This window comes from Bombus vosnesenskii, unplaced genomic scaffold (assembly GCF_011952255.1).
Source record: "Bombus vosnesenskii isolate JDL3184/JDL3185 unplaced genomic scaffold, Bvos_JDL3184-5_v1.1 scf7180000013263, whole genome shotgun sequence".
Taxonomy (NCBI): domain Eukaryota; kingdom Metazoa; phylum Arthropoda; class Insecta; order Hymenoptera; family Apidae; genus Bombus; species Bombus vosnesenskii.
The window spans coordinates 7,903,868-7,926,735 of NW_022882923.1; the positions used below are offsets into that span (position 1 = coordinate 7,903,868).

Here is a 22,868-nt window from a genome sequence, read left to right on the forward strand (position 1 = left end):
TTTTGAACACTGAATATCAATCATATTACATGTTTATAGAAATTTCTGAAATACATATAAAATACATGAGAATTGAAAGGCCTAATTCGAAAGTTTTACCTGTTTACTGCATTTCATGTACATATATGTATACACGTGTAAAGGAGCCGTGCATACACAAATGTATATATATATATATATATATATTTGTGTGTGTGTGTGTATATATATATATATATATATATAGGATGAAAAATAATTTCTGGATTATTCACCAGGAGTGCTAGTGTTGTTCCTATGTTCTAACCAAAGTCGTATATGTTATACTGTCCGTCTTTATTAACTTATTCATTGTTTATACAGTGAATGAGAAGTTAAGAAGGATGTCTCGGCCGAAAACAGGACCTCAAGATTTACCTCCTAAGGGAGGATATGCTCCTTTCAATGTCAATCGAATCAAGCTACGTACTTTACTAACAGGTACAAACTAACCTATAACCTACATGTATTAGTTTATTATCTGATAGATTATTGGAATTTGACTCGGGATTTTTAAAGTAGTGATAGACTGAAATTAATCGAAATTAATAAATTTGAATATACGATTGTTTCTTTAAGTACTTGTGTATTTGAAATATCTGAAAAACGATATGTAAAATTACGAGAAAGTAAAATTAATGGAATTTAGTTAAAATATTAATTTACAAGAGCAAATCATGTGGCAAGTGTTATATAAAATTATAATGGTAGAACAAAGTATAATTAATTTTTAGGTCGTATGGGTGTGGGGATATTTATTGTTACCAATGTCATCTCATTTCCACTATACTATAAAAATTGGGTAAGCGAGCGAATAAAAATGCTCGAAACGAAAAGTCGAGAACTAGCAACAGTGCCCATGTTGTTAGCAGAAAGAGATAGAGCGTAAGCATAATTGTCTTATAATGGATATCACGTAATTTGCCGTGAAAAAGATATCTTGTATAAGTTACGCTATTTGCTGGTAGAATTTCATAAACGTTAGCAATATAGTTTGCTATTATCCTCATTTGCGTTTCATGTATTATACTATTTTTCTAATATATATTTATTAATTATATGAATGTATTGCGTATATATTTTTAAAAGATCTTTGCATTTAAAGCGAGAATAATTCTTTGTCACACAGGATCTTAAAACATCAGAAACGAATGAGAGAATTAGAGGCTGATGTAATGAAGGATTTCCCATTTTGGGAAGTGGGCACATTTTTTGGAGTGCCGATATACGAAAGTGTTCCAGAAGATACATATATCGAACCAAATTTCGGTGAATGTTACACATATGCAGATCCTTTCGATTTCCCAATAATGCAGAGCGCACATTTGCTAACGTAAACTTTGCATTATGAGGTTCGTATGTAAGATAGTATGTTGTATTATATTAAATATAATTAATAAAGTCATATTAAAAATACAGGAAATTGTTGTGTACTTGTCTTGTATACCATAGCGAAAGCTGTTAAGATCGTAATCTTTATCATGCGATTATAGTAGAAATGGAGTAATTATTACGTAGAATTTCGATAAAAATTTCGAAGGTAGTTTACGAGAAATGAAATATTATTCGGGCGATTGCTTCGATCTATCGCGTAAAAGTTGTAAATCTTTATACATGCATTTCTTAGAAAAAAAAAAAAAAAAAAAGAAAAAAAGGGAATGTAGGAAGAGAGCTGAGGCTCTAATCCGGTAGATGCGATCATAAAAGATGACAAATTAATCCACTTAATTAGTTTCCTTTTTTTTTTTTTTTTTTTCAAACGAAAATTTGTCCGACAATCCGATCTTTGACTATACTCGTACGTGTTCTCGAATTATGGATACTAAAAATGCACGTATCGTGTAAGTACTTTGATATCGCATGCATAGCGGACTAGCAGTAATATACGAGGTACATAAGTAATATAAGAGATACATATTCTCTTTTAGTGGAGAATTTACCACCAACCGGGTACTGCCACCTATCGGATCCGACCGAAATCGCAAGAAACTAACAGGAATATAGAACGTACAAGAAGGTGTATCCCAGACGAGATCCTGTGTTGAACAAGGAGCGCACCACTGTGCGACAAGGACAGACATACGTTTCTTTCTAATTCATCGAATTTTCGACAATTGTTCCGTTTCTGGGACAAAATGCCGCACTTTTAGAATCGAAGAATATAGGAGGGGGGATCCCTGAGAACGGTTTCGCGCCGATTTCGACCGGAAATTGCTCAATTAATGGCTAATTATTTGGTTTTTAATAATTATCCGTGGCGTTCCCTAGTCAGCCAGGGCCCACGCCGCGAATTTTCACATAATTCTCGCTACAAGCAGTTAATTCGCGATCTTTCATGCACAAAGAATTTAGTACAGGATCTAAGGATGCCTCTTCAATTGCTTGAGTAGAGTACGGGAGAAGAGTAATTAAGGAATAATCGTGAAATTAGAGTGAGAAGTATGTCTGTCATTGTCGTACAATATAGCCTGTCCTTGTCTAACAGGAGTTGAGATAGCTGCTCGCACATTCTATACTCCTGTTACTTTTCTGCAGTTGCAGCCGGATCCGATAGATGGCAGAGCACTCGACTGACTGGTCAGATGCTAGAAGAGAAGAAGAGTAGACGAATTGGTATTATTACAAGTTTTATGTAGGATGATTGTTAGTGAGAAGGGTAGCGTGCGTACACACGTGCAAAGTAGGTATTCACTGGTACTTACTGGTGGTAGTTTTGATTCTCGTTAGTGGAAAAGACTAATCGCGTAATTTTCTTTGTTAGACCGTCGGCTTTCTTGCTACCGGTGTACTCCGGGGAGACGTGTGTAACCATGCGTGTATTGGCGGGAAGATTGGCTGGAAGGATGAGTTTGGAAAAGTTTGAACGAAAAGGGAACGAAGGAATTAGAGTTTCGCATTGGCAGGCAATTATTATCGTGGTGAATTGTAAGAAAGCTATCGTTGCAAAAATAATTCATTTATTGACAGGAAATAAAACTATATACACTTTGCAGGAAGAAAATTATATTTACAAGTATGTGGACTTATAGCGCGGCGAATTGATTCGGCGATATTTGAACGTATATCGAATTGCCGGCTGCTCGTTTCGACTATTCTACTCGACGATCGGTCGATAGAAGGTATCTAGGTGGTGAAATTTGTCGTCGTTTTCTCGATACTCTCGATTGGTTCGGATCTAGTTGGAAACTGCGCAAACTATCGACCATTGGCTGTAATTTGTGCGCAAGTGGCGGGAAACGCTGGGAAATCGTTGTCTGGAAGGAGGAGTTTGCATAAAGATATAGATACCAAGTAGTTTTAAAGAATAAGAATAGGTACGGCAAGGATGGTAGATGGAAGAGAGATTTCTATCGGGGGGATATCGGGTGGCTGGAAAGAGAGAGTGGATGGAGAAGGAAGGTTCGGTGGCTGCTAGAAATACACGTGCTCGGACGAGATGGTCGGACGGTTATATATGGGATGACGATGGTTCGCTTCGCAATCATTGGCAGTTTGCCTTTTGTTCTTTTGCATATGGTCAGCGGTTAAGTCGATGCAGAAATTGTCGAAAGCGTACGCGTTTGTCGTGATATTGCGATGCTTCTCCTCGGGGATCGAGGCAAATTTCTCGAGCGTGATATTATTAGGTCGAAGAGAGATGGTGGCTATTGGTTGAACATCGGCGGGCGGGTCTGTCGCGAGCTTCTTCGAGAATCCGTTTTCTATTTCGTCGAGGCTTCGACCTCTGGTCTCAGGGAGGATGGTGAGGGCGAATGCGGCTCCTAAGCTAGAAGCTACGGCGAACGTCCACATGAAGTACTCGATTCCAACTATCGGTTGCAGATTAGGATACATTTTGATGGTTGCGAACGTTAACATTTGTACGATACTGGTAGTGATGCCTCCTAAAGATCCTCTGAACCTTAGCGGATAGAGTTCGGAGGTCATGACCCATGGCAGAGTGAGAAATCCTATCATAGAGAAGCCTACGTGGCCTCCGATGCATGCCAAGGATACCACCGATGACAATTTGAACCTGAGAGGAAAATTGGATCGATTAATTTGATTAATTTGGATGGGATTCGTGTCAACGAAGGTGATTACGTAGAAAAAGGAACAGAGAGAGAGAGAGAGAGAGAGAGAGAGAGAGAGTGGACTAGAAGGAGGGAAACGTTTGCCTTCTTCAGCCTGGCTATTATCATCTATCGCGAAAGTTGAGCGATAATAAATAATATTATGAAATATGCTATTACGCGAACGAAGAAGAATAGATTACGGGAGGAATCGCTCGTTTTATGGCTCCTATTACACCTCTAAACTAGAATTACGTATTCTAGACGATTCGTCTGGCCAAAGCTCTACAGAGACGATAGAAAAGAAGAAGAGAAAGAGGAAGAGGAAGAGGAAGAGAAAAGTCGAGTTAATAACAAGCGGAAAAGATACGAACCTGTAGGAGAGAGCAACGCCTACGGCAGAGATCGCCATTCCTAAGCCACTGACGAAGGCTAGCGCTTTTCTGCCAAAGCTGTTGGCTAGACCGGCGCCAGCTATCGACGCGAACAACCTGATCACACCGATTCCAACGCTGGCGGAATACTCGTTCAGATCGATACCGATATCCTCGAGGATGCTGACCGTGTAGAAGAGGATTATATAGATGCCCGACATTTGCTGGAGCGCGAAGAAAGCGCACAGCACGAGGAAAGGCTTCCACACGCTTGGCATGTGAAGAGCTTTCAACAGACTCTCTTTTCCCTCTTCTCTTTTCGCGTTTGCGTCGCAAAGTTCCTCGTACTCTTTGTCGGTGGTTAGGCCAGAGCCTCGTAGCCACAACAAGGATTCCTTCGCTTCCTCGTTTCGTCCTCGAGCGACTAGCCAACTCGGTGTTTCCGGGATCATACTGGTAAGTGGAAGAAGAAGAAGAAGAAGAAGAAGAAGAGAGAGAGAGAGAAAATAGATAGGAATAAAAGGAGTAAAACAGTTGTTATTGGAATGAAAATAATTATTACCGTGTTAGCGCCAGCGAGAGTATGGCAGGTGCTATACTGATGGCAGCGGCATTTTCCCACGTGGTGAACGCTCCCAACGAGTAAATCATCAGGACACCGAGCGAAACTAAAACTGGGCCACAGCTTCCCAGCCAGGCTCTCTGGTTTGGTGCGGCGGCCTGTAATATTTTGTCACCGGTAGTCATACGTTAATTGTGATATTTCATCGGTATAAGCTGTTAATGTTACGTAACGTAACGAATCAAAGGGAGAAATACCTCGGTGACGTAAAGGTATAGGCCGTTTGCCATGCCCATGCCGATTCCACTAACGAATCTGCCCACGTATAACAGAGGCAAGTTTTTCGCCAACGCTATCAACAACCATCCAGCGACATGAGGCAAACTGGCCAACGCGATAGCCGATCTTCTTCCGAACCACTCGGCGCATAGTCCGGCGATTAACGAGCCCAAAGGATTAGAGACGACGCCTAGAGCAGCGATCCAAGACGTCTGATCGGCGTTCGCCAAGTGACTGGTCAACAGTTTCGGCACTAAAATCGCGCTGAATCCTTGACCAAGCCCCACGGATATTTGTCCAGAATGCGCCGCCAGGCTAGCGAATATCTAAAAGTACCGACACCTTTGAAAATACCACCTATGAAAATCGTTCGCAGGAAGGTTCGTCGCAGCAGAAATACGGCGCGGTAAAAAGCGCGGTGAACGATCCGTAGTACAGGTACGATCCGGCATCGGCTATCCATCGATTCGTATCTCGTATCGGTCGGTATCGGTTTCCGCGTTTCGACCAATATCGGGCTTGCGTGTGTCGCGCCCGATCCAACCTAAGAAACGCAAGGAAACGAATTGCGTTCGCGGTCGTCCCGAGCGCCAACGGACACGGATTACGCAACGATGTGCAACGTCGCTCGACTGGCCTCGTTGAAACAAGCCCGCGCGCATCTTCTCCACCGACACGTCGAATCCCGATAATTACCGCAACAGATCGCGATCGTTCGACCGCATTGTCTCGTTACTCGCGTACACTCGTGCAACACCTGCCGGTGCCCTTTTGCTTTTTCCCGCTCGACGCTGCCTCTCTCGAGTCGCTCCGTCTCGCCGCTCGTGTCCTCCCGCGTGTCATTCTTCCTACGATATCTCTCGTCGCTGCTCGCTCCTTGCCAATTAACCGGGGATCCGCTAACGACCGTTCTCCAACTAACGACTGTCATCGAAACTTTTCCAACCTGCCACGGTACCAACGAGATTCTATCGAGCGTTCATCAGATAACGATAAGACAAAGCGGAACGAAGATGTTTAGGAGAGAGAACTTCCTCCGATAGTTGCATCGCGAGTCGATCGCCGCATTCGCGTTTGCGCAGACCACTTGCTTATCGATATTTTACGGATAAATTATCGAAAATGATTCATCGACCATCGAATCGAACAGAGTTGCACGAAGGTGTAATTCCCTTACCGTTTTCTTCTGACCAGAGCATGCCACCTTCCACCACAGTTTCGCTCGAGTGATCATCGCGTCGCACGAATTTAATCTGTAACAGAAAGAGAAAGAGAGAGAGAGAGAGAGAGAGAGAGGGGAAGCAACTTTCTTAAAAGAAGCAAGTGGGAAATCTGAAACACGTAAATTCGTAAAAGCCGGAAGCTTTCAACGAGACTGTGTTTCGCAAGGGCCTTCGCCCTTTTCGATCTTTTCGATCGAATAATCACAGCCGTTTAAAGCCTAAGCGATCGCTCTTAGAGCAACGATATGGGATGTGTTAGAGCAACGATGTGTTTCGTGACTCACGGTCACGCGGTCACGGTGAGCGCGATTTTCTATCGCGTCTCTATCGCTTCTCGTGACAGATTCCCGCCATTTCTCTACTTTTCTCTATTTCCACGTTATCACGTTCCGCGATTAAACCGCTCTCTTCGAAATGGAGAATCGCGCGACCACCGTTTTCCGAGGAAATTTAACCAAATGGACGATCCCTCTATCGGATCCTTGCCTATCGATCGATGTAAGGTATACGAGTATAGTTAGAGTTTTATGTTTGTTCCACTATCGGATAATAGATCGTTGTTGCGAATGCCGCGGTGCTCTTTTTTCCTCGTTTCCCTCGTTCCCGTTTTCCCTAATAATTCACGCAAGAAACTGAAACATCGCGATCCAACGATCACAGCGGAACGCTTGCAGAAAGCGCGCGTTGTGACCGGTCGCGTGCACATTCGCAAATACGTATAAAGATCGCTGACGTTCAACAGGAAAACCTGCGATGATACCGATTCTACGTGCAAGATTCGCGATAATGCTCGAAAATGATAGCAAGTACGACTGTCATGTTACGTGAGACGGATGGCGAGTTGCGCGACGGAAGCGGCACGATCGAATCGAATCGAACGGGATGGAATGGAAAATTTTACGGTTCCGGTCAGTTTTACAGCTCTTTTTCTTTCTACCTTTCTTTCTCTCATTCTCTCTCTCTCTCTCTCTCTCTCTCTCTGTTTTTTTCTTCCTCGCTGAATTCTCGGTCAACAACAATAAACGGTCGTTTATTCTTCCAACTGGCGAACATGTTTTCGCAAGTGTAACGTACAATACTGGGCAATCGTGACGCTGGAACCGCTGCTTAAATAAATATGCTACTTGTTGTATTTCGTCCAACCTGTCGATGCCTCTATATTGATTTAATCGCGACGCTGGTGCACGCGGACGCAATAAAAATTTATAATCGCGTTTGCACGCTAACTACCTTTCGTCGATGCTTTTTCAAGCGACTTTGACGAACGAGTGGCCATCGACGCTGTTCCTTCCCGTTAAATACCGATCGATCGTCATCGTTATCGTTAATTTGTCGCAGAATAGAAAAACGATTCGTTAACGCCAAAAAAAAAAAAAAAGAAAAAAGAAAAAAGAAAAAAACCATGTCTAAGCGTCGGACGCATTAACGGCGTTAACGTAACCGCCATCCGTAATACAACCAGCTATCTGTGTACGTACAATGGTACGATACATACTGGCAAGTATGCACGTGCACGTATACAGCGATTTCAAGCGACAGGTAACGCGCGTCTTCTTTTTATTCTCGATACGCGATCCGTTTTGAAATCGGACCGAGTCATACCGAATTATTTCAAATTTGTGAACGACCACGCACAACGATCCACGCAACGATATCGCAACGATCCACGATAAGATACATCGTACGATATTTATTTACCTAATCTGTTACTTATTAGCTAATGTAATACTTGAAAAGAGCAACTTTAAGATAGCTAAGATTGATGTAAGGAGATACTAACCTTTGATATATATTAATAAGTATATATATTAATAAGTTGTACGTATTGAACGTAGGACGTGACAAGCCGAGTTCAAGTTTCCCTCCTTTTCGTTCAATTTCGATTATGTTGCGTGCCCCGGTGATAGTAGGTAGCACGTTCGATCCAATGGCCCATTCCTCGCTCGACGAACGATTTACAACGCGTTCGGAGAGTAGAATGCGAGCAGAACGCGGATTCTCACGGTAACCTCGTATCAGGCCGATCGTCAGCTCAAGGATCGTAAATCACTTTTATCGGCGGCAGTTCTCTGTCTCGGTGCAAGGATGTTCCGCTACTGGATTTCGCCACTGCGAATCCTGTGTCCTATAAATATAAGATGCTGTGAAACCGCGGTAACGATCCAGCACGGCGACGACGGAACACGTAGATGCACCTGTGGCAGGTCGGAAGACGGCGGAGAACACGAGCTACGATCAAAGTTATTTCGATTGCGACCCGAGTCCTCGCCGTGCCGCACCGCGCTGCGTCGCGCCGTGCCGCGCCACGCCGCGCCGCACCGATGACGATCAACGTTCTTGCTCCTTCCGCGTTAAAATCGCGACAACCCGCGAACCAACGATCTACACACGTGCTTCCGATTCATCGAGACTGTTCCGTACACAAACACGCACAGACATATACACACATAGGAGGTCCGCCGTGGGTTTTTTCGCTTCTCACTCGCCACTGAGATGATTTTCGCCGGCGCGTTCGCATTTATAGTGGCGGCAAGGCGCCTCTCTCAAAACGGCGCTTCGCGAACCGCCCTTCCAGGGTCGTCTCGAGGTCTCTCTCCCTCTCTCTCCCTCTCTCTCCCTCTCCCTCCCTCTTCCCCTCTAACTCTCTTTCTGTCAATCTCCGTCTCTCTCTTGCCACCACCAGAAATCTTCTCCGACCCCTAAACTATACTTGTACGTCGCGTTGCTTCGTTTCGCAGCGAGCTATCGTTTTGCAAGGTGAAACGAGTCGAACGACCTAAAAAAATAGCCGATCCTCGATTCGTGCGTGGGAGGAATCCAACTTGCGGAAGACACGGCGTCGAGATGCGACGATCATGCTTTTACGAGCATTCGGAAATGCGGCATTTTTCTATTTTCTCTCTTTTTTTTTTACACGTTTTTACATCGAACAATCGATGTTTTCCACAGAGATTTTTTACAAAGGCGGTGGTGTTTCCTGATGGTAACACGATAATTGCGCGTCACTGAAAGTTATTAGCGGATTCTGCGGCTGCGAAACGCCCTATCGTAGCGACTCGTCTTTCTAAGAAGTCTGCATTCGCGTTCCGCGTTCTGGGAAATGTCCGATTTTAAAGCATTTTATCATCGGCTGACAAAATCGACTCTTCTAAATCACTCTTAAAATCACTCTTTTAAGTTGTAACGTTTCGAACGGCTGGCAACGGTCGCGAAGGAGACGAGGATACCGAGAACACTTACTTACTTACTTGTTCAGTGGCTCGCTGCTTTAGCGGAGTTGTCCCGCGAATACGATACTGCTCGCTGTGACGGACGAACCTTATCTCGACTAAAACTGCGTCTAACGAAGCTCGCGATACAATCGAGTCTTTGATCCGCGAGATTCGAGACCATGATCGGGTTACGTACTGTCCACGCGTTTGCCAGTAAAAGCTGCAATTATATTGCGCGTTCGCGACAAAAGGCTCCATGTTCCTGACGACTGTAAGCGTCAACGGTTGCGTTTAATAAGAAGGCGCGTAACGTGCAACAGGTTCGCATGCTAGCTGTGTAGTCGATATTCGAGAGACGACGAACGAGCTTGCTGGAGAAAAAATTCGTTGCTCGTCGACGCGATGTAAATCGTAAAGCAGCGATATTTTTCACCGTTTTTGTACCGCGCAATTTTTCAACGAACGTTTCTATTATCGAGAAACAGTCGGCTGTATGCGAGTGACCGACTAAATATATCTAATTATACAGGTAGATTGTCATAATTAAAGAAGCAAGAAAGCAAATAATGTATATTATTGTAATAGCAGCATACTAATTTTTACCGCTTATATTAAATATTTTACCGTTTGTTGGAACGCGTCGTAGGAAACATTTTGAAATTTCATTAGCACCGTAATAAATAGAGCAGTTTATCGCGATTATTTCAACTTTACGGTAAATAATTAGAGCGCTGGTATATTTATATTCCATATGGTTCCATATGGTTTCATATGGTTCCATATGGTTTGCGGGAATTATTGCTAATTAAACATGGAATCGTCGCATCGTTGCGTTATTGGCTGCTAGTTGTTGGCCTCGACAAATATGTTTCCGATGTTTCAATTTGGATACGTTGGAAAAAGCAAGGTGTTAAATATGGTATTTATCTTGATATGATGACCGCCGTTACGAGAGACATCATCGTGCGCACCGCACTGCACTGCACTGCACTGCGCTGCGCTGCACTGTTGCACCGTAAGGAGCACGAAGCACGGGGCACGGGGCACGGGGTACGGGGTGCAATACACGCAGTCGAGGTCTGCAAGTATCCTTTTCTTTATCGACCACTTGTTATCCCTTTACGATCGGTGTTTCTTTGAATCACTTTTTCATCAGTCGAGCGTTATATGATCGCCAGGGCCTTCGAACTCGATTTTTCCAAGGAGAATTCTGTCTGACCTAAAAATCTTGCCTCTCGAGCCGCCGATGAATCTCGATAAATGTCGCGTCATGGGAACGAGAGTGCTTATATCCGTGAAATAGTAACTGGTACATTGTAACTGGTAGACTGGTACATTTTGATCCATCGATCCCAAATCTCTCTCTCTCTCTCTCTCTCTGCTTCTCTTTATAGATCTCGATTAACCCACGCACTGATTCATTTTCGCGGATCGAATTGTAAAGGAAAGCGAAGCACTGTCGTCTTACCTTGAACGAAAGTGATCGATGAACGCGAGAAACCTCTGTAGTCTATAACGTATGTAAATCCCGCTTGGGAATGCAAGCTATCTAGATGGTAGATAAACGTTTAATATTCTCAAAGACCGTCCATTCTTTCCTTTTCTTTACGTCGATTCTTTACGGATTAACTTTGCAACATTGCTCGTATATTGTGTGCGACGAAATGACATGTCATTTTTGTGGATAGTTGACGCGTTGGAAGCACGTGTTCGAATAATCGCATCCTGCATACAGTCTTATTTCCAGCTTCTCGTTATATAAGCGAACCAGTGCTATTTCTCAATCGCCAAAGATCGTGGACGATAGATGAGTGGACAAGAGTGCCGTAGGTAGGGATAATATGTTCCAATGTTTAGGTTTCTTTGGTCTTTTAAACACGCGTAAAACGCAGCAGCTGTACGTTTACGCGTGTTTAAAAGGCAAAGAAGGTAAAGAAGCAAGGTAGAGGAAGAGGGGAAGAAGGAGAAGCAAAAACACGTTGACACGTTGAAAAAGTATCGTCGATTTAGCAATTACTTCTGGATCATTGTACCCGCTATCGCTATAACGCACGCTCCTCTATTAATCTAATCTGAGATGTTTGTCGTTATTTATCGCTATCTTCGCATCGTTTTGTCTCAATTTAAAATTCTTTTGCAAGTTCTTTGCGTTCAACACTTTGCGATTAGTAATCGTCTATTATTCGCTTATTTATATTTCTCTGACTAACGTTTAGCGTATGCTACGACGGTCGCAGATTCGACGATGAGCGAAAGAATCATCCGTTCGTAACTAAAGCGCCGGATATTATTCGATAAATCTGTAAATTTGATGCACGTTACACGAAGAACCATCGCATCGGATTATTACGATTAAGTTGGTTGTGTCGGCCGATCGATGTTTTCCGGTCGTTGCGCGTTCGATGAAAGGATGGGACACGAGGGTGCACAGTTTGCTGGTTCGCTTTATTTAGAATTCATGAAATGCCGTATTATTTACCTATACTATACGTATACGAACATTTTTCGAAGGTATGCAGAATTGCTCGCCGTTCTAATCGCACTGTAAACAACCGACCGATAAATTCTGTTCGTCACTGTCCTTTTTTTATCAACTCGTAGCTTACTTTTTTAAGCATTCTTTTTCCTTTAATACTTTGCGCGACATACCTTTCTTCTACAAACGATTGCTCATTGTCAGTTATTCGTTGTTTCGTCACCGGCTGCAAATCCGCGTTCCCTTTACTTTTTACCGTTTGGTGCATCCCGATGACGATCGACGACAACTTTCCGACTATCAAAGCTATATATAACAAAATATATCGGAAAGAAATTTTATCGGTTAAACGACACACGCCGCGCCACTTAACTCAACTTTAGCTTCTTTTCCATGAGATAAGACGAATCAAGAATATCTCTATCGTCACCATCTCTTCTTATTGATCGTTTAATCGTGTTAATCGACCTACAATTCTCCGTGCGAAAAATCGGAAAACCGTAACTGAACGATCGTTGACGATGTTGATTTCGTTACATCGATCGGTTCTCTTCCGCTCTGAGCCATTGGCAGATGCAAGAATATCGATACAGTTGCCATTGGTATTCGTTCAATGTAAAATTGCCGAGGAAAAATGTAAAAAGCCGTGCGAGTAAAAGCAAAATAAATGTAGACAAATTTATTTAGAAGAACGTTTCGTACGGTCGCGCTAATTAAATTTCAAACGCGAAATTACGTAAGACCGAGAGAGCCCTCGTATCGCTCGTCGTATCCTGTTTGTATGGAAGATTGAAATACTGGATCGCTGCAAGTACATACGTATCGGGAGCCGATGTTTTCTTCGAGCAGACACTTGCTTCCCCTCGGAGACCTTGCCATTGATCGACCACTGTGCGAATGAACGAAAGTTGGACTGTATTAACGCCACTGTATTAAACCAGGAAACAAGTCCAAGGACCTGTTTGACTCAGGAAGCCGCTATCTCCATGACGAATGGCTTTTATGTAAATCCAAGCGGCAGCCCTCCGAAGCCTTCCGTTTCCGATTACGATTGACCTTACATTGCTAACAAGATTCTTTTCTTTCATTCTCTCTCTTTATTGACGCTTACAAATCTAGTCGCATTTTTTCTCGCAAACAGCGTGAAACGCACTACCGTTGTTAAATCGAGAATCTCTGGATCTTAGAACGATCGAAAATAGACAGCATACGTTCTTGTATCGTAATCGATGTTTCAACCAATGCTGCCACGTACGACGCGTAAACGACGACAATTAATTTAGATAAGCAGATAGTGAACGGCAGGAGAAGAAATTTCGATCGGTAAAAGAAAAAGGAGGATAGAGAGGGAGAAGTAACTACGGCACTCGCTGTTGCCCGATAGCTGGTGAATGCGATAACAAAAAGTTGTTTGTCTCGTAAATTTACGACGGGACGAAAGACGATTATCTATGGACTAGCAGGCTACGAAATATGTAAATCGTTCAACAGGTCGATAATGCTATATTGCAAGAAAGCAGGAAAACATAGAAAAATGCAAGAGTCGATAACGCTGTTGTATTATTACGTTAGCTTAATTAGGTGACGCGTGCGACTGCCATTATTTCCTTGCATCGGATTCGGCGAACCTTTTACGAGATCTTCTCTTACAACTGGTAGATCGGTTGCTCGTTAATTTATCCTCTAGTTGTTAATTATGGCACAAGTATAGACAAGTATAAGGTAATTGGTCGACGTTCGACGACGACGACGATGACGACGATTGCGATAACGTTGTATAGAGAGCTAGAAACGCGCGACACGGAGACGGCTCCGAGGAAACGATGGAGAAGCCGACCGTGGATCGATTTTTCGCGTGCAAAATGATATCGCGTAATATCGACGTAATACGAAACAATTCGAACAATGGACTGTATCGCGGTCGTAGGAACTCGTCGCAATTTCACGATCGCCGATTCAGCCGCATCGTCGATCTAACTGGAAGAATTTCATCGATACGAGCAGAAGCGTTGCCGCTAACGGCAAACGTTTCCGCGGAAACAACGCCGCTGGGAACCTTAAATATTGACAATAACGTTGGTCCGACTTGAAACGACTAAAGTGACCTATATTACAAATATACCTATAAAATAGCCGTTACCAGCTAGATTATAAGCGCGAATAAAGAAAAAGACAAAGGTACTTTACAGCTGCTCCGCATCCTTTCGATCGTTTTTCTATGGTTAAAAGAATGTCTGTAATCTTATGGCGCAGATTCTCTCGATCCTTTTGATCGAGACTAGATACGACGTTTAATACGAGGCTAACTTTCCGAATGACAGCTACTCGAGATCGATGGGATTTCTCTCAGATTTGACCGACAACGAGTCTGCCACACGAGTATTATCGTATGACTGCGGGTATCGGGTCACTGTTCGAGAAAAATTCATTTCGAGAGGGCTAAAATTGGTTCAAACAAAATCGAAAACAGAACGAAACGATTTGAAGATCGTGACAGAGATTGAAACAGTCGTGGGTGTAACACGAATATATCGGCACGATATATGGTCGATGGTCGTTCGATCCTAGAATCCAAGAATCCTAAAACGGGATGCGATATCGTGGCCGTTGGCAGCATAAGAATCGATGCACAGAGACAGACTGTGATAGCTTTTGATTTGTGGGCGTAAAACGATCGGATAATCAGTCCGTGGCGAATTCATCACCTGGTTTCTGAGGGGCCAAGGCAAGCAGTAAATCGCGACGTAACCGCCGAGGACGTCCTTTTAATCGGCGATATCATTTTCCAGCGACAATTCGTAATGCCGGGGCGTTGAAGCGAGCAGATTGAAATTAGAGAGCGGCCGACGCGTTCTGTTTTTTCTTAGCCTCTCTTCCTCTTATCCCTTCTTCCGTCCTCTTAACGAACATTACGAAGACAACGACGAGATAATCTTACCCTTTTTACCTAGCACTAGTCGTCGCCGAATTCGCGATTCCGTCTTTTCTACGCAACACGATAAATTTCGATTTAGAGAACGCCAACGCTGTTTTCTCACGTGACGAAACGAAACGTGTTCGTTACGCGATCCTGTTAAGACGACCATTAACTCGATAACCATCGGTTCGGTATCGAGGCTGAAAAAGTGTTAAACTGAAATGGAAAAAAGAAAAAGAAAAAAGAAGAGGGAGAGAAGAAAGAGGAAGGAAAAGATGAGAGGAATTTCCGGAAAACGGACAACGTATCAGGTTTCGTTTGGTATTATTGCGCAACCCTGATGACTACACCGATGATAGAAGCGTTCTAACTATATCGGTAAGATTACAACCTGCCACATAATCGTTAGTGCCACACGATAGTTTATAGATAGATGTTTTATTTTTTATTTTTTAAATAATTAGCCATTTCCGTGTATCTTATAATTAAACGCGGCATGGTTACGTACTTACCGTTCACCGTACATGGAAAGAGTAATTTAGGTGCTGCTTGATCGGAGTTACCAAAGTCACACATCGATGAGAAATTCGACAGAAACGTTCCGCTTAACAGAGTTTCATAGAAATTGCAAACAAATCGATAACATAGAATTTATCCATCGCGAATAATTCAAAGTAAACGACTGGTTGTGCTGGTATTCGTCGATAGGTGTTGGCTCGTTTTCTCCTCTTATTTCTAGCACGAAACCTAGCGATTAATAAAATCTGATGGTAAATTACGCCGTCTGCTAATACGTCTACGTTCTACGTATATCTCGATCGGATTGAAACGAGCTGACCGAAAAAAAAAACGATTTTTTAGCAAGCATTTTTTTCACTCTTTCCGCATGTATACAAGCGATACTCTATAAATATTGATAAACCTGCGTTACACTTGTATTATATACCCGCGTTAACGTAATTTATCGTTTCCGATTCTCCATGCATGTACAAATTTTTCATGAACGTGTTTCCTAATGCGGTTACGTAATTATTTAATTATCATTATTGTATAATTATTGCATCCTCGTTAAACCATGACCCTCGTAACGTTTATTACGAGCAACAAGTTAGCAAACACTCGGATCTTGTTAATAACATGATGCAATAGAGCCGACTTTTTTTCATTTACACATTCTATTCAACGGATTACGCATAAATTAAATTGGCTTCGTTAGGATGTTGATTACGGTCCTGCGATACGCATGTGCGAGACACAGTCACTCGCATTTGATTAAAAATTTGTTGAAATTCCATTCAACGACTCGAGCTGTTGCGACGCGTTACGCGAATTAGTTTACTGGATGACGCGTAAACAAATTTTCCAGAAAATTGTAATTTAACGAAAGAGAATCGCGAAAAGTCACCTTTTACAACTCTTTTAACGCTTTTATCTGTTCAGCCCGTGTAATGAAAATTGAAACGATGCCGAGACATTCGTCGAGATCGATCGATGCGGAAACCATCGAAGGATGTAAGAATCTCAAGATTTATCGCATACAATTATAAGCCGAAAGTGATGAAAAATTACGATTTTCATCAGATTTTAACGAAATTAACACGATAATATTTCCAACGCGTATACGATGTAACCGACGTAAATTTTCAAAATCCATTCTTTAAGGTTTCCTTTATAAATACATAAACGTACATTAAAAAACAGTTGTAGAAGCCAACTTTTGCCATTTCTCTTTCTTTTCGGAATTACGACCAGCTGCAATTTTTTTTAAACCTAGTCTAACCAACTAATTGATAGGTCTCCCAACTTGTCGCAGAAATCTATTTTAGAGCGTGTCCGAATGTTGACGATGCTATTCCAAATTAATTCAGATTGATTTTAATATATCGAAGCTCGGATAATTCTTATTATTTTATCTCAACGTCTTACTACCGGGACATACCGCAACCACTGATCACGATGAATCGTTAAACTCGTAAAACGCAAGTTGCGTGGCATCGCGTTGTTTCTTTTCCTCTTTATACCGATAGATGGATTCGTAATGAACAAAAACGATTAAACGTGTCAAATTACTCGGCACTTTTAAAATGTTTTGCTCGTGGCAGGTAAACGCTTCGCATTTAGATATTAATTACCTTCCATTATCCATCGGACGAGGATAGTGTCGAGCAATATGCAATTCGAAATGCATAACATGCACAGTACATGCACGCAACGTTGAACCAGTCGTACGGTAAGCGTACGTAATTTTTACGGAAATTTTATGGAATCGAAGGTAAATTCAAATTTGTCGCCGCACGTACGATACGGATAGCGTGGGGGGAGTAGATGGACTAACGATAGCAGGCAGCCCGGAAAAATACAGCGAGGAGACGGTAACGGAAACTGAGAAAAGACTAGGGAAGAATGGGAAAGACGAACAAGAGCAAAGATAGGATTAGGTAAGATAGTAAGAAAGTAGCGATAGTTAGGGAGTAGCATGGGTTAAGCGAGTAAGCGATTAATCGACTAAGGAGTAGATGACTGGATAGCAAGGTAGGTATTATAATTGTAAAGTAAATCTCTTAAATCAAATAAAATAGCAATTATCGGCCACGATAACGTACGATACAGATTCCAACTATTCGAGATTCCGTGTATCTCCTCGGCGTATCCTCTACTATACCGTTCCACTATAGATATAGAACCCTAGGAATTACATAACGAGCGAGCGTCGCGTGAAACGCGGGTAATCGACACGGGGGAGAGAGAAAAAAAAACAGAAAAGGGGAAACGAAGACTCGCAGGCATAATTGAAGATGGATTCGCGCGAGGAAACGGCTCGAAGCGTAGATATCGCGTATGCACGTGCCAAGTCGTTGGCGACCAGTCTTCCTTCCGTCGCGTCGCATCGCATGGTATCGCATCGCATCGCATCGCATCGCATCGCATCGCATCGCATCGCATCGCATCGCATCGCATCGCATCGCATCGCATCGTAGAAGAGAACGCCGAGGTATTATGCAAGATATCGGGATCCAACCTTGGCAATGACCACTAACTATGACGATTGAGTTGGCACCGGCCTGTGTCTGTCCGTATCATTAGCTTGCCGCTAGGATAATCGCAGAGTCGGTGGTTCGTGACGACCGATTCACCACCGGCAGCGTCTTTTTACTTACTAGCACTTTACTCGCGGAAAAAACAAACACCTGCGGCTGGCGACCGGAAATAAAATTTCCCACTTTACCGACGCGATGCTGATTTCATTAATTTGCATGACTAGTTATTTAAAAAGCAGGTACAAGTACGATCGAGGGGAATAATATCGGTACCTATAACAAGAACGTTACCGATAAACGGACCATCTCTGTGATAAAAACAATCCTTTGCTCCTGTTTATACATGCTGTTTAAGTAGGTTTTAGCGTTTAAGTAGGTAGTAGAATCAGATTTTTCTTATATTCGCTGTGCGGTGCCAATATAAAGATGTTTGTTCGCGTACGTTCGTAAGGGATGAATACAAGTTTGGTTTTAATTTGGATGAAAATAGAGAATAGAAATAAGAAAAAGCCTGATTATAGATATACATAGGTGCGTACGCTTACTCGAATTCACTTTGAAAACTAGCTACGCAAACAGCGATGTAATTTCTCGAATAAACGATAAACTGAAAAATTCACGTGTTAATCGATGCTCGATTTCTTAGAGTCCAACTCTGAAATGAAAGAAATGAAAGAAAGGAATCACCTATCGAAAGAGTAGCAAGAGAAATGTGCTTGCTTGCTTGCTGTAATTTCTAATCGTAAGTAATGTAAAATTTCTATCGTGCGTTAGCGAGAGCGGATTAAAGTGTCTTAAAGAACGCTTCGTATCCTCGTAACCTATCGATGCGACAGAATCTGGAATTATTGTATTTGGAATTACTCGCTTGTTTCAAATTCACGTGTTAATCGCTAAACACCTGACATTCTCCGAATGGAGTTTTAATCTATCGTATGACGATAATCGTACGTTGTCTAAGCCCCGTCTTACCGTTTCATTCCAAACAAGTAGAGCGCCAAGCTATCCGAGTGTAGTACAAATCTCGCGACATTTTGTCAAATGCAATTTTTCATTAAACCTAATTCTTCCACCGAGTTTAATCTCGTTTAATCTGATAAGCGAATAAACTTCGATAAGTTTATTTAAAAAAAGATGGAAATTTTGATTTCGGATTTCGAATTCGAATTCGAATAGTGTTCGCCACACTACTACGCATGTGTGCACATGCATATACATTCGTAGTTGGACAATGAGAAAAGTTTGTGGCGACATCTATCCTTTTCGCGCGGAAAGCAAACAAAAGCGATGGGTTGCCGATAGCAGATATACGTAATAAGATCGGAGACGAATATACCAGGAACGGGGTTCTGTGCCTCGTCCGTGATAAGATGGAGCTCGCATAATAAATCAAACGAATCGCGTAACTGTTATTGCGCAACACAGAGATTTAGCGTCAACGACAGAGTAGCGATGGTTCGTGACGTCTACGTTTGTTCGATACATCGAATAGATAATCGATACAAACAAATAAATAGATAAATGTCGGAAATGACACAAAAATGAGAAAGACAGTGTTAAATAAGAGACAGAGAAATTCTGTATATCGTACACTATTTATATTATCACTGTTAAATTACAAAATCCTATACGCTCTACAAAACTTAAACGTGCTTAAAACAACCATTTGACTAAATCGATTACAAGTTGATCGTCTTTCGTTATTTTTATTGAATTTTCTCCTGTAAGATCGATTTTCCTTCTAGTTTATGATAATTTTACGTTACTTACGATGTATTATGCATCGAGTTCTCTATTATCTATAGCTTGCTTTAAAGCTATTATTTCTTTCGCAGAACCATCTTTAAAGCTCCAATATCTATAGTCCTCGTAGTCCTGTATCTGTTCAAGTATTTTTGTTTTTAACATGTACAATTGTCTCTTGTTTGCAGCTACCTTGGCTTTGTGAAGAAATTTTTCATATTCCATTTGTGTGTTTGGGAACATATATCTCGAAAGAAATCTTGTAATCGGATGCTGTAGAAAAAGCATTGGTTTTACGCTAACAATTTTGCCTGTAATACGTATTTAGAAGTGTTTTTTCAACGCTGTCTTACCCTGTAGTATTCCCATTGCTTTGGAATATATCCTTCTGGTATTGGTTCTAAGGTGGCTGGCCCTATAAATACGTTGCAATAAAAGATGAGCAAACCAGCAGGTATAACGCCCATAAAGATGTAAAAATGCAGCCAATCTTTAGTTTTGTGCCATTGCCATCGACTTGCAGTTACTTCCATAACACGATGATCCGACATGCGTCTTACCACTCCTAAAAGTTATTAAATTTTCAGTTTTTGAACATTCGTCAACAAAGTTGACTATTTGAAACAAGTTGATTATTTTTCCAGCAGTCATCGTTGGTCACGTTTAATTCTCGTAAGAACAACTCTGTAAACAGGCACAGTGTTCGCGTTCGTGGGAAAATTTGTTGCGTAACAAAACACTACTACTCCTTCGATATACACTGTTCTATCTACAGAACGAAACATAATTATCTTCATCACCTTGGTTTTGCAACGCATAATTGTTGTTTTTCCGTAGTAACTTTCCCAATAACTCGTTCGTATGAAATAATTTTCGATTAGTCGCAAGCAAAAGCCTACTCACGACAGCCATTTTGGTTTGTAACTATAAAACGGAACGCACTACTTGTCTTGTTAGCGCAAGAACCACCGTTGGCTACTTTACCGACGGTAATCTAATCTGCTTAAGCCGCGAAACTTGAAATTGCGTACGTCAAATACGATTAAATATTTGAAACTTTAATAGGTATATATAAATTTTGTAGGTATATTTGAATGTTATAGTAATTGTATAAGGATCGTATGTAGTTTTGATGGTAAATTTATTTTTTTATGCCAAATTGCCGTATATTTATGATAAAATCTGTACCGTACCGTAACCTCATCTAAGATAATTAAATACGAACGCATCGTGTTGAGTTAGAAATTTATTAATTATTTATTTAATTTATTAAGAGAAAGCGTGATCTTTCATGTAAAAAATATGTTACATACATATATATATATATATATATAGTATTATATATAAAATAAATATAATATAATAATGAATATAATATATATATATATTATATAGTATTTATATGTACATAAGTTGCGGTTTGAACGAGAGAAAGAAAGAGAAACGGATAAATTGGCGCGAAGCTTTCGCGACTCCATGCCATGCCATGCTATGCCATGCCATCTAATACAAAGGTACATTTAGCGGCAATGAAGTTAGGTCAAGTGAATAGTTGAACTCGAGAAACGATTCTAAATTACAAACGCTCGTTGCAAATTCTCGTGATCGTGTTTGAAAACAAAAAACAACCAACGATAGAAACTATACCAACGATAATTAATTCTTAGAAACGGAAAAACCAAATTTCATTACCAACTTAATATATCTATGATCACGTATAAGTTGTCTTCTTTGGCCCAAAATATTTCTGATCCAGTAATATCATTGGCCAGTTGTTACTACTGCTGGCAATATTGGATTTTGCATTACAGATAATCTTATCACTACGTTATTAGTAGTATTAACTAGCGTTAACAAATATTTTCGCAAAACAAAACAATGTTGGTCTTGCACCTAACGACCGTCAAACATTTATCCAGCATGTTGTTGGTCGTCTGGAAACATCTCGACGACTATATATCAATCTCAACCGCTGTGTGCAGTGCTTGATCCTCATTGAAGTAAATGGTATTGATTCGGACGAAATTAATGCTGGCGTCGAGTTACTGAAAATGTTCGCATTCGACACGTTGAGCAACGCATGACGCACAGACGATGCAGCATTTGCCGATGCTATCGAATCGACTAGTAGTTGCAGAGAAACGTCAAGAATATGCAATAACGATTAATTGCTTTAAACGTCTAGCATTTTAGCGTAAAGATACATAGCACAAGTATATGTATAGTATATGTATATAGTAGTGAGTCGACCGTTGACAAGTAACTGATATAACACGGAACTTGGATCGGCACATACGATAAAATATCGAATCTCTTAATAATAATAATTATTATTATTATCTGTGTGGTCTAGCGAAATATCATTTAATAACTATTCGATCAAAGATATTACGTTTCACAATTGACATGTTTGCGACACATTCTTTACTCGCGTTTTTACCTATTCTACGGTTCTATCATCTACACGGAAAAAAGTATCTGCACTTGAAGCAATCTACGTGTTTTCTTCCGTTGATTAAAACTGCAAAAATATGTTATTCAATTATGACGATGGCGTAATAAAGAAAAAGAAATGTCACGTGGCAATAAATCAACAAAACGGGCAAGATAAGATCCATGGTGTCATTTACTATTTTATATGATCAAGTGGAACGAACGTACACCGACCGATTCCACCGAGAAGGCGAGAAGGCGAGAAGGCGAAAAGGCGAGAAGGCGAGAAGGCGAGAAGGCGAGACGACGACCCTGAGGAAATGGGTTAAAGACCGCGAACCTTTCCCCTTCCCCATATGTCTTTCGAATTGTTTCGTTTCGAGACATTCGGTCGTTCCGCGTGCATCCCTTCTACACCCGACTCCCCAAAGATAGACCAATGCAATACTTGCGTATACGGTGCATTGGGTACACCGGCTGCACCATACAATAGACGCGACGAATCTCTCTCGTCGTTCACGTGATTCACACGCCTCCTTAC

The 22,868-nt window shown here is 41.6% G+C and overlaps 3 protein-coding genes across 8 annotated transcripts in view; 1 reads left to right on the plus strand and 2 right to left on the minus strand.

Annotated features, from left to right (window-relative positions):
• The first annotated feature begins 241 nt into the window (after positions 1-241).
• Positions 242-1,441, plus strand: LOC117233193 (NADH dehydrogenase [ubiquinone] 1 alpha subcomplex subunit 13). The gene is made up of 3 exons (XM_033493264.1): positions 242-459; positions 753-903; positions 1,148-1,441. Exons 1-3 carry the CDS (start codon positions 363-365, stop codon positions 1,353-1,355), a joined length of 456 nt encoding a protein of 151 aa, XP_033349155.1. The 5' UTR covers positions 242-362; the 3' UTR covers positions 1,356-1,441.
• Positions 1,442-2,955: 1,514 nt separating this feature from the next.
• LOC117233354 (facilitated trehalose transporter Tret1-like) overlaps positions 2,956-22,868 on the minus strand; it is a 34,649-nt gene continuing 14,736 nt past the window's right edge. The window contains exons 1-7 of one of the 6 annotated variants that reach the window (XM_033493603.1): positions 8,704-8,758; positions 8,289-8,633; positions 6,463-6,538; positions 5,264-5,611; positions 5,007-5,164; positions 4,445-4,897; positions 2,956-4,033 (exon numbers count right to left, since the gene is read on the minus strand). In XM_033493603.1, the coding sequence (XP_033349494.1) occupies positions 3,430-4,033; positions 4,445-4,897; positions 5,007-5,164; positions 5,264-5,611; positions 6,463-6,519 (1,620 nt within the window). In that variant the 5' untranslated portion in view covers positions 6,520-6,538; positions 8,289-8,633; positions 8,704-8,758 and the 3' untranslated portion in view covers positions 2,956-3,429. Of the gene's footprint in view, positions 4,034-4,444; positions 4,898-5,006; positions 5,165-5,263; positions 5,612-6,029; positions 6,144-6,462; positions 6,539-8,288; positions 8,634-8,703; positions 8,759-9,756; positions 9,994-13,015; positions 13,228-22,868 lie in introns of those variants that run through there. The other 5 variants (XM_033493594.1, XM_033493612.1, XM_033493586.1 and 2 more) reach the window with 5 other exon arrangements.
• LOC117233391 (NADH dehydrogenase [ubiquinone] 1 beta subcomplex subunit 5, mitochondrial) lies at positions 19,728-20,850 on the minus strand. The gene is made up of 3 exons (XM_033493650.1): positions 20,695-20,850; positions 20,248-20,459; positions 19,728-20,167 (listed from the first exon to the last, which is right to left on the minus strand). Exons 1-3 carry the CDS (start codon positions 20,804-20,806, stop codon positions 19,928-19,930), a joined length of 564 nt encoding a protein of 187 aa, XP_033349541.1. The 5' UTR covers positions 20,807-20,850; the 3' UTR covers positions 19,728-19,927.